At 37.6% G+C, this 13,712-nt stretch overlaps 1 protein-coding gene across 1 annotated transcript; it reads right to left on the bottom strand.

Annotated features, from left to right (window-relative positions):
• Positions 1–5,188: 5,188 nt before the first annotated feature.
• LOC146479350 (uncharacterized) lies at positions 5,189–13,473 on the bottom strand. Its single transcript, XM_085110983.1, has 5 exons — positions 13,339–13,473; positions 8,955–10,568; positions 8,151–8,608; positions 7,241–7,432; positions 5,189–6,903 (listed from the first exon to the last, which is right to left on the bottom strand). The coding sequence occupies exons 1-5, from the start codon at positions 13,445–13,447 to the stop codon at positions 6,730–6,732; spliced, it is 2,547 nt and encodes an 848-aa protein (XP_084967109.1). The 5' UTR covers positions 13,448–13,473; the 3' UTR covers positions 5,189–6,729.
• Positions 13,474–13,712: the final 239 nt, after the last annotated feature.

Genomic DNA, 13,712 nt, shown 5'->3' with positions numbered 1-13,712 from the left:
TGAAAAGAAAATTGCAATTATCATTTCTGCGTCATTTTACGCTTTTTGAATTGATCTGTTGTTAAATACGCCAAGTCTAGGGCAAGATTATAAATAATTTTCGCAATCGTATTGCACTAGTCATACAAAAATAGGAAACATTCATGTCCAATCAAAGAAAAGAACCTAATAAAAGAAATTAAAATTGTGAATGTTTGTGTCCCTTATTTGCTTTTGTTTTGTCATGTTTTTTTTTGAAGTGGTCAACTGCCAACAGGGATCTCGTTTGAGGACAGATCGTGAATACATACACAATGCCCTGGTGATACCAGTATTGACTCTTATCTCATTACCCCGAGAGTTGGGCGGGTGGAGCCTGTTTTGCTTTGTTTTTATTTTATTTAGTTATTATTATTATTATTATTATTATTATTATTATTATTATTATTATTTAGTAGTAGTAGTAGTAGTAGTAGTAGTAGTAGTAGTAGTAGTAGTAGTAGTAGTAGTGGTAGTGGTAGTGGTAGTGGTAGTGGTAGTGGTAGTGGTAGTGGTAGTGGTAGTGGTAGTGGTAGTGGTAGTGGTAGTGGTAGTGGTAGTGGTAGTGGTAGTGGTAGTGGTAGTGGTAGTGGTAGTGGTAGTGGTAGTGGTAGTGGTAGTGGTAGTGGTAGTGGTAGTGGTAGTGGTAATTTCAAATACGCGCGAGGCCGATATGAAATTACGAGCCTGATTACCCCTGATTTGTACGAAACGAAGTCCTATTACCAATTGATTGTGCCAATAACAAAATGCGAGAATCTCAGGCTTGGAACATTTATTAACGTAAGAAATAAATTCCAAAGCAAAGAAATGACTGGTTTCAACTTTGGATGAGGAAGCCCGACCGCATGAAGATAATTTTTTAAAAAAAGTATATTTTTAATTAAAATGCATGTCCGTCAATATTTGAACAAAATGGGAGAATTTTTAAAAGTAATGGAATTGTAATTTGATTGGTTATCATGTGCCATGTAGTGAAATTTCATTGGCTGGTAGCATTTGCTACTTGATTTTCATTGGTTCTTTAACTGTCCGATTTTACCTGTCCGATTACAAGCTTCTAGTAATCGGACAGGTCAAATCGGACAGTTTTGGAGTTACATAGCAAAATTAAGCTATAAATATGGGCTGTTAAGAACCAATCATATTCAAGCATTTTGTTATTGACACATTATTATTATTATTATTATTATTATTATTATTATTATTATTATTATTATTATTATTATTATTATTATTATTATTGTCATCATCATCATTTATTATTATTATTATTAGCTTCTCTCGGTAAGCTTTTTATTCCTTTGGAAAGGACATGACGACTACACAGGGCACGGGTCTCGCGCGGGTCTTATTATTATTATTATTATTATTATTATTATTATTATTATTATTATTATTATTATTATTATTATTATTATTATTATCATGATCATTTATTATTATTATTATTAGCTTCTCTCGGTAAGCTTTTTATTCCTTTGGAAAGGACATGACGACTACACAGGGCGGGTCTCGCACCCAGATTACTGTCGACAACTATTTCTAACCTTGACAATTGTTCCACGAACGCGCGATGGATGCAAGGTGATAGACAGCCAGCGAGGCGCACAGTGCCGAGTTCACTATAATCATCTCGTATACAACGAGCATGAGTGGAACAATTGTTTTATTAAAAACAACTACGAAATATCGCTATAGCAGATATGAGGTGAACATGGCGTCCAACGTGGAAGCAATTGAGGAAAATCGGGGGATTACCAGCGACTCGGAAGTTGCGATTACTGAGGTGAATTCGTTGACCAAGGGAAACAATGAGTGCTTGATAGCAGGTGGCTGAGCTTATGCCTGGTAGTTACTTAATATGGGTTTTAGACTTTCACGATAGGACTCATTGAAACAAAAGTGTTGTCACTGGTCGAGTCAGATTAGCTCATTGTCCTAAAATGCCGGCACTGACACGACACGAAAAGGTTGGGGTACCATTCCAGCCCCTGCTTTCCGCTCTCGCCCACCTTTGACGTTGTACTATAAATCATTGCAGGGTTTTCGCGACATTTGGTCACATATTAACAATAGTCTCTTGGTACTAAACAAATAGAAAATTTGACTTTGCTCGATCTGACATATGAGGGCCACGAGATTTTCTCCATTAAAAAGCGAGAATTCTCAAATTCATGCTTTGTGTTGTCCGTCTGGCATTTGGGGAGCACAGCATAAAGTCAATTCATGCATTCATGCTTACTCATTCATTCATTCATTCATTCATTCATTCATTCATTCATTCATTCATTCATTCATTCATTCATTCATTCATTCATTCATTCATCCATCCATCCATCCATCCATCATCATTCGTTCGTTCGTTCGTTCGTTCATTTATTCATTCATGCATTCATTCACGCATTCATGCTTATTCATTCATTCATTCATTCATTCATTCATTCATTCATTCATTCCTTCATTCCTTCATTCTTTCATTCATTCATTCATTCATTCATTCATTCATTCATTCATTCATTCATTCATTCGTTCATTCGTTCGTTCGCTTATTCATTCATTCATTCATTCATTCATTGATTCGTTCGTTCGTTCATTCATTCATTCATGCATTCATGCTTATTCCTTCATTCATTCATTCATTCATTCCTTCATTCCTTCATTCTTTCATTCATTCATTCATTCATTCATTCATTCATTCATTCGTTCGTTCGTTCGTTCGTTCGTTCGTTCGTTCATTCATTCATTCATTCATTCATTCATTCTTTCATTCATTCATTCATTCATTCATTCATGCATTCATGCTTATTCATTCATTCTCTCATTCATTCATTCATTCATTCGTTCATTCATTCGTTCATTCATTCATTCGTTCATTCGTTCGTTCGTTCGTTCAGTCATTTATTCATTCATTCATTCATTCATTCATTTATTCATACATTCATTCATTCATGCATTCATTCATGCATTCATGCTTATTCATTCATTCATTCATTCATTCCTTCATTCTTTCATTCATTCATTCATTCATTCATTCATGCATTCATGCTTATTCATTCATTTTCTCATTCATTCATTCATTCGTTCATTCGTTCGTTCGTTCGTTCAGTCATTCATTCATTCATTCATTTATTCATTCATAAATTCATGCATTCATGCTTATTCATTCATTCTTTCATTCATTCTTTCATTCATTCATTCATTCATTCATGCATTCATGCTTATTCATTCATTTTCTCATTCATTCATTCATTCGTTCATTCGTTCGTTCGTTCGTTCAGTCATTCATTCATTCATTCATTTATTCATTCATAAATTCATGCATTCATGCTTATTCATTCATTCTTTCATTCATTCTTTCATTCATTCATTCATTCATTCATTCTTTCATTCATTCATTCATTCATTTATTCATGCATTCATGCTTATTCATTCATTCTTTCATTCATTCATTCATTCATTCATTCATTCATTCTTTCATTCGTTTATTCGCTCATTCATTCATTCGTTCGTTCGTTCGCTTTTTCATTCATTCATTCATTCATTCATTCATTCATTCATTCATTCGTTCATTTATTTATTCATTCGTTTATTCCTTCATTCTTTCATTCATTCATTCGTTCATTTTTTCATTCGTTTATTGATTCAATGTGTGTATCTTAGTGCCAACCGTTTTTCTATGGCATGGAAAAATGAAATACAACTTTTATTTTTGTTTTCCGTTTTAAACACATTGAAAAAACGAAATTCAAAGTTCTATTTTCGTTTTTCGTTGTTTTTTCGACTTTGGAAAACGGAATTCCAATTTCCACTTCCGTTTTTCGTCTTTTGTTTTCCTACGACATTGGAAAACGGAATTCGAACTACTATTTTTGTATTTCGTTTTTCTATAACATTAAAAACGGATTTGAATGTTCTTTTTCGTTTTCGTATGGCATTGAAAAACGAAAAATCGAATTTTCGATTTTCATTTTTTAAGAATGAGATTCCAAACGGAAGTGAAACTGAAGTTCAGACGGTAATGATAATAATAATAATAAATGAAAAACAGCTAATCACGATACAACAGCTTCCCGCCCAATGTTTTCTGCCGCAGTTGACAGTTCGTGGGCTAGCTTCGATCGCGTTCGTGTTCACTTTTATATTATAAGTCTTAATACTTTAAATCTAGCAATGGCAGAGGAGGATTATTTGATATTTTTCACCGGCGAGGGAGAACGAAGAGTCGAAAGAAGACTCAAAAAATCACAAGTGACTGCAGAAAAGTTGGCTCAAATGTTTGGGGTAAGTCATAACGCAGAAGCTTTAACTTTAGGGAGCTTAAAACGCCGCAAAACAACAGGTTCAATGAGCAGAAACAGTCGCTCTGCACGTGGGTTTTACATTTTGGTACATTTCTTATAAAATATTGTGGAGAACGTGAACGCACGACTGTGATTGTTTTTATTTTCCGGGCTTTCTTAACTTGTACGCCGCTCCTACCAATTTGATTCCTGGATAGTTCGCCATTTTTGCAAAAGTTGAGCGAGATGAAATAATCGCGAAGTAGCACAAATGAAATAAAGATATATTAATTTTCAGGTGACATTTTCGTTGCCGTCGTCGTTGTTGTAGGAAGTTGTAGGAAAATGGAAAACAAAAATAAAAGTTGTATTTCATTTTTCCATGCCATAGAAAAACGGTTGGCGCTAAGGTACACGCATTTGATTCATTCATTCATTCATTCATTCATTCATTCATTCATTCATTCATTCCTTCGTTCGTTCATTCATTCATTCCTTCGTTCTTTCGTTCGTTCGTTCGTTCATTCATTTATTCATTCATTCGTTCGTTCGTTCGTTCGCTTATTTATTCATTCGTTCATTCATTCATACGTTCATTTTTTCATTCGTTTATTCATTCATTCATTCGTTCATTCATTTTTTCGTTCGTTTGTTCGTTCGTTCATTCATTCATTCATTTGTTCATTTTTTCATTCGTTCGTTCGTTCATTCATTCATTCATTCGCTCATTCATTTTTTCGTTCGTTCGTTCATTCATTCATTCATTCGTTCATTTTTTCATTCGTTTATTCATTCATTCATTCATTCATTCATTCGTTCGTTCATACAACTCGTTAGTCAGAGTCAGTACATCAATAAGCTTTTATTTTTATTTATTATATTTCTTATTTTGGCCAAAAAACATGTACAACAATGGAACACAAACAGCATTATGTTAGTAATTCCTTTTTTTGTGCGCTCGTTGTTGTATGCTTTAATTACATTAGCTAGTCTTTATGCCGCAACAACTATCTTAATAGCCTGCGAACGCAGACCTATTTCCGGCTGATGAAAATCTACTCTACTCATTTTGAGGCTGTTTATTTTTAACACACATGATGCAGGACCCTGAATTAGCTCTCATAACTAACAGCGAATCCTTAAATAATCTATACTGTTTGGAAAGCCTTAATCGCCTCAGAAATTCAGATTTCGTTTCAAACCGAGAAAATCTAAAGTCGGTTTACTTGTCAGCTCCAAAGCAACGCTTGAAAACTAATTCTTTTCGTTTTCAGAGCGGCAAAAATCTCGATAAAAATGCGAAAAAAGGTCAGCTAGCATTTTGTTAAAACCAACAACAGCTCGTAAATTCGGAAACAAGATCTCGTTTCCCAAAACGTTCTGCAAGTTAAGTTTACAGCTAAAGCATCCGAATAGATCAAATGGTATTAGCTTACATCAATACGCCTTTAAAAGACACAAAACGACCCAAAGGAGCCGAATAAAGACAACATTGTAAAAATTTAACTTAATGTTAGTCTTAGACTAAGACTTCTTAAAGGCTACAGTGATAGATGAGAATGAATCAGAACCTTGACCTCATAAAATTTCACAAGTGACTTTACAGAGCTACAATCTTGGACAGAATTTAAAAAGAGAAAATAATCTCTCCCCTCTAGCTCATCTCAAATCGATTTTGAATTCGCAAGCAAAGCAAAACGCGACATTTCCAATAATGATGATGATAATAATAATAATAATAATAATAATAATAATAGTAATAATAATAATAATAATAATAATTAATAATAATAATAATAATAATAATAGTCTTTTATTAAGAAACTTTCAATCACTACAATGGTTTTCAGAAAGATCCTACTAAGACTAAGAATACCAAATTTAATAAATATTAAAACTATATACAACAAAGTAAAGTATATCAATACCAAAATAACAAAAAATTATTTAAAGAACCAACTAATAAAATTGATAAAAACTACAGTTAAATAAGAAAACAAAACTACATAAATACTACTGATCAGAGTAACTAAAAAAAATCTCCCCAACAATGAAATTGGGAGAGGGGCGGTCTTAATAGTTAACTGCCCAAGATTGTAGCTCAGTAAAGTGATTTTAAAATTAGAGCGAGGACGTATGCATTTTCTTACAAGGATCTACGTATGTCTATTTACAATACTGCTCTTGAAACGCTTCACGTTTCGCCTTTTTGGTCCTAAATGATCTTTTTTGCCATCTTTCCCTCCCTGTGACCCATTTCAATGCATCTGAACACATGCACACCAAAATCTTCAACATTGCATGGTTTGGAGGAAATGGACAGTCGAAGTTATGTATATCACTTCAGTAATTTTATCACGTGTGTGAGGGACTCCTGAAAAGCATTGTGTGTTTTTTATGATCTACTGCGGCGTTTTTAATAACTTTATCAGGCTTCAAGATTACTGCTTAAATCTAAAGGAGGGGGAGGAAACATTTCCTCCTCGCCATCACTTTCACCCTCGACTAGATTGCCGTTTGGCTCATGATCAATCTCTTTCTCGTCACTCATGTAAGAAGCGTTCACAGAACCGTTGGCGTCTTCGTTGTCAGGGCTGAATGTCTGCATGAATCAAAATAAAGAAATCATAGTGAGCCAGGCAGTTTTCTGAACTCTGTACTTGGGTCACATAACATTGGGTCGCATCACGCTTTAGCAAATCACAGAAAAATAGTCAAGAAAAATAGTCGTTCTCCAGTTCAGAGCGGGACGTTCTGAACTGAAGAGGAGGAATCCCTCTGGAGGCATCCCAAAAAATACCCAGTGCTGGTGACATGCACTTAAGTATATTTCTTTATCATTCCATGATAAAGATCCTTGCAGGCTCCTGGCCACCTATGGAAAGTATAAGACCTGTTCCACCTTTATTTATTCGACATCTCAGCCTTTTTACACTTACCGTTAAGCCCTGGCCATTCTGGTTGACTATAACCGGAGGTGTTCCCGAACGCTCACCCAACTGGAATATTTCCTTCGAGCGGCCTGAGCTATAGCTATACATCCGCGTCTGCACACTGAACCCAGTGTCATCTTCTTGAAAGACGGACATCTTCCTCCCGTGTGAACTTGCTCGCAATCTTCTGTTTTGTAGCTACAATGAAAAGAGGAAATCAACTGCAGGTGTTGTAAAAATTGTTATAAGGGTAAATTTGATAGATGTAGTTTTTTCAGTCAGTCACAGAGGCATGCTTGGGAAAAGAAAATCTGAGTTCTCCCGACAGGACTCGAACCTAAGACCCTCCAATTACTAGTACGGATGCTCTACTGAGCTTCAGGAAACTCGTGGGAGCTAAGCCATTGGACCAGGTTCGTGTGGAAAAAAACAGCCTCCTTGCTGGGATTTGAATGTCGATGCGTGGTATTTGTGACAGAAATGTGATGTTAAGTTTTAAGCCTGGTGAATATTAAATGGTAAATACAAAAAAAAAGGCATTTGTCATTCATTCACCAGGCTTAAAATAAATCATCACAATTCTTTCACAGGGGTAAATTTGCAGCAGTCCTTTCGAGCTACTATTATTGAGAAACACTAATGAGAGTTGATGAGTTTGGCCTCGTTTGGAAAACAGGATTACAAAAAACGAATGGGCCATTTACGAATTGTCGTGAGCCTGATTATGTAAGCGATGTTAAGTGCAAAGCCTTTCACATAAGAATTACTTTTGTTTCCATATGAATCAAAACTAATTTTCATAATACAAAACTTTGCACTTAGCCTCGCTTTCATAATGAGGCTCAAAGCAACTAGAAAGTGGCCTATTAATCTGATGAAGAGCACAAGTGCTTTGCAGTGGACAGAAATAACCTACCAACAAAATCAGAACGATGATGAGCAGGATAAGAATGCAAGCTCCCTGACAAGCAATAAGAACAATGATCCATGTCTCTAATCCAGGTGCCTCTGTTGGTTTTTCGGTAGGAGACTTGCAAGGGTATTTTTGTCTCACGTCTACTTGTAAGACACGAAACTTTGGGTCACCACCTTCTCCTTTCTTTATGATATCTCTCAGGCTATTCTCATTAATTTTCGATTCGCTGTTAAAGTAAATTGTGAAATCGAAAACGATGCTTCCTTTTTGAAAGTTGGAAACTTTGACGTCAAGAAAATCCGCTTGATACGACGATGCCTTCAAGACTGTAGTTAAATGGTCAATCAGATCGCGAGATAGGGCTTTGTACTCCTGAGAGCTGGGATTGGAATAAGCGTCCAACCAATTATCTTCCAATGTCGCCGTCCCTACAAACTCTTGGGCGTCCGCCGGTATTACTGTATATATAAAACAAACAGATAGCGGTTAACTTTCAAATATAGCTTAGAATTTAATGGGAGGCACATATAAATCAATTTGTAGGGCTACGAGATCGACGAAAGTAAGTGGGCGGGTGTTAATTTGCCAATGTTCTTCAAGCATCATTGATAAAAGAGGATCTTATTGTCGGAAGTTTCTAAAGCTTCCTTCGGCGTATACTCAACAGTTTCGACCTGATATATCCGATTATTTCAGGTGAGGTCATAGGCCTTTTGACCCTTTCTTAAAAAGTACTTTAAAACAAATGAAAAGAAACGACTTCAACTATTCTACATCCCAGTTTTACCCTGGTAATTTATTAACCTGAGGATGGCGACGGCGATGGCGAAGGGGATGAGGACGGTGATGGCGATGGTGTTGGCGACGCTGATGGTGATCGCGACTGTGATGGTGATGATGATGGCGACGCTGATGGTGATGGTGATGGCGACAATGATGGCGACTGTGATGGTGATGATGATAGCGACGGTGATGGTGATGGTGATGGTGATGGCGACTGTAATGGGGATGATGATGGCGACGCTGATGGTGATTGTGATGGCGGCTGTGATGGTGATACTGATGGCGATGGTAATGTCGTTGGCGACGGCGTTGCTGGTAGTGGTACTGATGATGACGATGATGATGATAAGAAATGTGACGAGGAAGGTGGCTTTAATGGTGACTGTGATGTTGATGGTGGTGGGGATGCTGATGGAAGTGGTGGCGTTGATGATGCCAGTATTCTTGATAATAGTGGTGTTGTTGTTGATGATGATGACCGCTGTGGTTTTGATGACATTGTCCGTGGTGGTGGTACTGGTGGTGATGACGATGTTGATGTCGATGACATTAATGACGTTAGTAGTGGTGTTGATGTTGACGATAATGATTCTGGAGGGGATGCTGATAGCGATGCCAATGCTGATGTTGATGTTGACGATGGTGATTCCTGAGGGGATGCTGATAGCGATGCCAATGCTGATGTTGATGTTGACGATGGTGATTCCTGAGGGGATGCTGATAGCGATGCCAATGCTGATGTTGACGATAATGATTCTGGAGGGGATGCTGATAGCGATGCCGATGCTGATGTTGACGATGGTGATTCTGGAGGGGATGCTGATAGCGATGCCAATGCTGATGTTGATGTTGACGATGGTGATTCCTGAGGGGATGCTGATAGCGATGCCAATGCTGATGTTGATGTTGACGATGGTGATTCCTGAGGGGATGCTGATAGCGATGCCAATGCTGATGTTGACGATAATGATTCTGGAGGGGATGCTGATAGCGATGCCGATGCTGATGTTGACGATGGTGATTCTGGAGGGGATGCTGATAGCGATGCCAATGCTGATGTTGACGATGGTGATTCCTGAGGGGATGCTAACAGCGATGCCGATGCTGATGTTGATGTTAACGATGGTGATTCCTGAGGGGATGCTGATAGCGATGCCAATGCTGATGTTGATGTTGACGATGGTGATTCCTGAGGGGATACTAACAGCGATGCCGATGCTGATGTTGATGTTAACGATGGTGATTCCTGAGGGGATGCTGATAGCGATGCCAATGCTGATGTTGACGATGGTGATTCCTGAGGGGATGCGGATAGCGATGCCAATGCTGATGTTGATGTTGACGATGGCGATTTCTGAGGGGATGCTGATAGCGATGCCGATGCTGATGTTGGCTGTGGTAATGATTGTGATGATTGTGGTAGTACTGATGGTGATGATGCCGGTGGTAACGATGGCGATGATAACGATCCTGTTAGTGGTGATGATTGTGTTGGTAGGGATGGTGAAGAAGATGGCGTCGTTAATTCTGAACTCATCGTGGATCGGTTTGATTTGCCATACGCAGTGGACATCATTGCTGTGGTGTTTTCATTCATGGATGATGACTGTAAGGACAGGATCGATGATGTTGTCTCTGAATAGGAAAGAACAATGAAAGGAGGCTGTGTTGTGTTATTTCATTACCTTTATAATTCTCTCCATGCCTTGATACTGGGGGCTGCAGTGACATGCTGTGTATTGTTTTGCGAGTCAGGTGTTTTATCTTTGAAAAAGGTGTTGGCTGACCTACTTTAATTTGATGTACATCAAAAGAAAAATCATAATGTCTTGTATATACTAAATACTTAGACTGTATGGTCTTTACCAGAACAAAAGAAAACAGAAACTCAGACAGAGTCAGAAGTGTAATTTTTACATACATAAATTTAGTCACGATGTTAGTGGCGAAAAAATGCACAAATATAAAATGTTAAGAGAAACAACACCTTGAAAAGGAAAATACTCAGTTGGTCTCATGCTTAGTTTCCTAACTGCTCTAAAGAGCGTTTGAGAGCTGACTGAGCTATTCCGGGGAGCTATTCAACATAGAGTTGTCTTTAAAAAGTTATATTTCTAGCCGTTTATAGTGGCAGTGCAGGCGTTTTTCATCGGCGAGCGCTGAATAATAAATTTAGTTCGCGTATTTGAACGAGGCTGAGTCGTCCTCTCCCTTAGGGTTACTTTTGACTCGTTCCAGCCCTCTCGCGCTACCTCGACAATAAGTAATTGTAATTCTAATATAAGATTAGTTAAGTGAGGAAGCCTGACTTGTTATAAGCCTCGTGGTTTCTTTCAGGTTTCCTCGCCATTTATTTTCTTTCTTCAATTTTTTTCTTCATTTTTTCTTCCCATCTGTAAATGTTGTGAATATGGCGAAATAAATATTGTATTGTATTGTATTGTAAGGATTATTCAGCGCTCCCGCTCCAAAAATACGCGCAGGCTAAGCCGTTTATTACTCAGTACTTGGAGAAATTTTCCACACCCAGCCTTCCAGAATGTACTGACGGAAATTAAACTGCCCCCGCTCAGGTAATCAGAGAGCAAATTTGCCAACAGTCGACCATCTGGTTATGTTAACAATAATTCAAAAAAGAAACCACAGGGTTTAATAGGTTCCTCGAAATTTATTGAGACTCTTACACCACTGAGACTGGCAGATTGCGGATTGAAAAAGTAAAATCGAAATGAAGTAAAAAGAAACAAATGGAAATACATTGGTAATAAAGATTTTAATTTTTTTTTGCCTCGTGGATAATCATATTGCTCCCTGGGGCATTGAAAAGAAAAAGATGGTGTGAGGACTGGAACCCTGCGAGGATAAATGCAAAGGGTATAAATACAGTGCAATACAAAGGTGACTGTGATACCAATGAATATAGTTTATGTATCATGAAAGCATATCTCAGCGACATATTTGACATAATATGGACTGGGTATCATTGATGAGTCGTCCTTAGAGAGGTCCTTTATTTGTATAACGTAACCTCCAGTAGGTTTGCGTTCATAAACGTTTAATTTCCTATGGAATTTTGCAATATTTGCCCTGTGCTACAAATGACCTCAAAATATTGAAACACTGTTTGTTCAAAGCGTTTCCATCCCTCTCCCTCCCAATAAAAGTAAAATGGAAGCGGCGGCGACGAGTGCGCCGATTTGGTCAACCAACATTGAACCAGAGGAAAGGGGAACAGTGTTTCAACGACTTTTGATAGTCGTTGTAGCTTCTTAGGCTGTAAAAATTCCCTTTTTACGGAATGTGAATACGGTGTGAATTTAATCAATAGGTGAATTGTCAATAGATGACTTTTAGGACTGAATACTTGTACCCGAAAAATAACAGATTGAGAAATCCCATTTGGTAGTCTTCAGGCCTCGCGCTGTGATCTGCAAACTGCCAGCTCTAAATAGTGGATATTGTTTCACCAGCAGCGCAGGGTGGTTTTCAAACTTAAGATAAACACTCTAAGAAAAAAATTTATACAAAAGTTTGCCAAGCGTAAAATGAATGCATGCGGTAGTGAATAGCTGTGGTTTTCCTTGCTGTCAAGAATCTTATTGTAATCATTAGAAGGTTTAATGTTTATGCGAGTGAATTAGAAGTCGTTACTTCCTTTTAACGAAGTCAATCATTTGTATCCATGGTTATTTCGCCAGTTGCCCTCAAGCAATGGGTAATCGTAACAAACAAGCATATTTAGAGGGCTTTATAACCACTTTGAATGCATATTTCCTACTAGGCTACTAATATTGTTGTGCTCCTTGCCCTTTGAGGGTAGTTAATTATGATTCTGTCTCTGACAATCTGTTTTTAAAAATAGGATACCTCCCTCACTTTGCAATTATTTTGCAGCTGTTAATAGACAATAAATAGTTCATTTGTTTTGCTCAATAATGACAGCTGTGACTAGGTGTTGCTACTCAAAGAGCAACTCTAAGTATTGAGCGTGATAACTGTGAATCCGGTAATACAATGTCTGAGTAAACAGTGAAATATCAGTCTTGCTGAAAAGAGTGACTCGACATCCACGCAAAGTTTGTTTCGCTATATAGTGACGAGGCCAGATTGCTTTTTCTTTCAGTTTTTCCTCAGGATAAGAGTCTGATTTATCAATGACGTACCAAATAATGCTGAAATGTTAATGAAACGTTAACCTGGAAACAGCGCTAGCTTGCATTGGTTAAACAAAATACATGCAAACCTTATTTAATTTTTTTCATGCATTCAAAGTACAACATTTAGCGTTGATATTTATATGATAGCGAAGAAACCTTGTCGAAGACTCCCGAAGAGGGCCGGTATGTCTTTCAATTCAACTAATAAGCTTTTTGCTCCAGAATACTAAAACTTTTAAGCTGCTTACCTGCAATTGTGAATGTCATCGTCGTATTTTGCGATGCTTTAACGCCTCTGAGGAAAGTTGAAATTCCAAAGAGAACGAACAAAGACGCGCATAACTTGTACGAGTCCATTTGTCGGAGGGTCGCTTGGAAAGCTTGAACTTTGATTCTTAAAATGGCTTCTCACAGTTCGATTGTTTTCTATTCCCTGTGTATACGATAGCAGGAAGTTAATAGCTGACGACAAACATACGCCTAGCACAACTAATCCTGGAAGTACAGTTCATTTGCGGACTCACAGAGTTATGTTAACCTCCTACGAGCTTAAACACCATAATGAAAAAGCAATTCAGGTTTTACAGCTTTCGTTTTCCAGCTAGAGTCTCCAGTTTCCCTC

The sequence above is a fragment of the Pavona decussata genome, unplaced genomic scaffold (genome assembly GCF_977016875.1).
Source record: "Pavona decussata unplaced genomic scaffold, jaPavDecu1.1 SCAFFOLD_59, whole genome shotgun sequence".
NCBI lineage: Eukaryota > Metazoa > Cnidaria > Anthozoa > Scleractinia > Agariciidae > Pavona > Pavona decussata.
The sequence above is the reverse complement of the archived record's forward strand: the minus strand, read 5'-3'. Positions and strand labels throughout refer to the sequence as shown.

Coding starts and splice junctions, on each gene's coding strand:
- LOC146479350 (XM_085110983.1), bottom strand. CDS start 13,447: ATGGACTCGTACAAGTTATGCGCGTCTTTGTTCGTTCTCTTTGGAATT. Junction 7,433..8,150: donor TCATCGTTCTGATTTTGTTG/GTAGGTTATTTC, acceptor TTTTCATTGTAG/CTACAAAACAGAAGATTGCG. Junction 6,904..7,240: donor AGAATGGCCAGGGCTTAACG/GTAAGTGTAAAA, acceptor TGATTCATGCAG/ACATTCAGCCCTGACAACGA.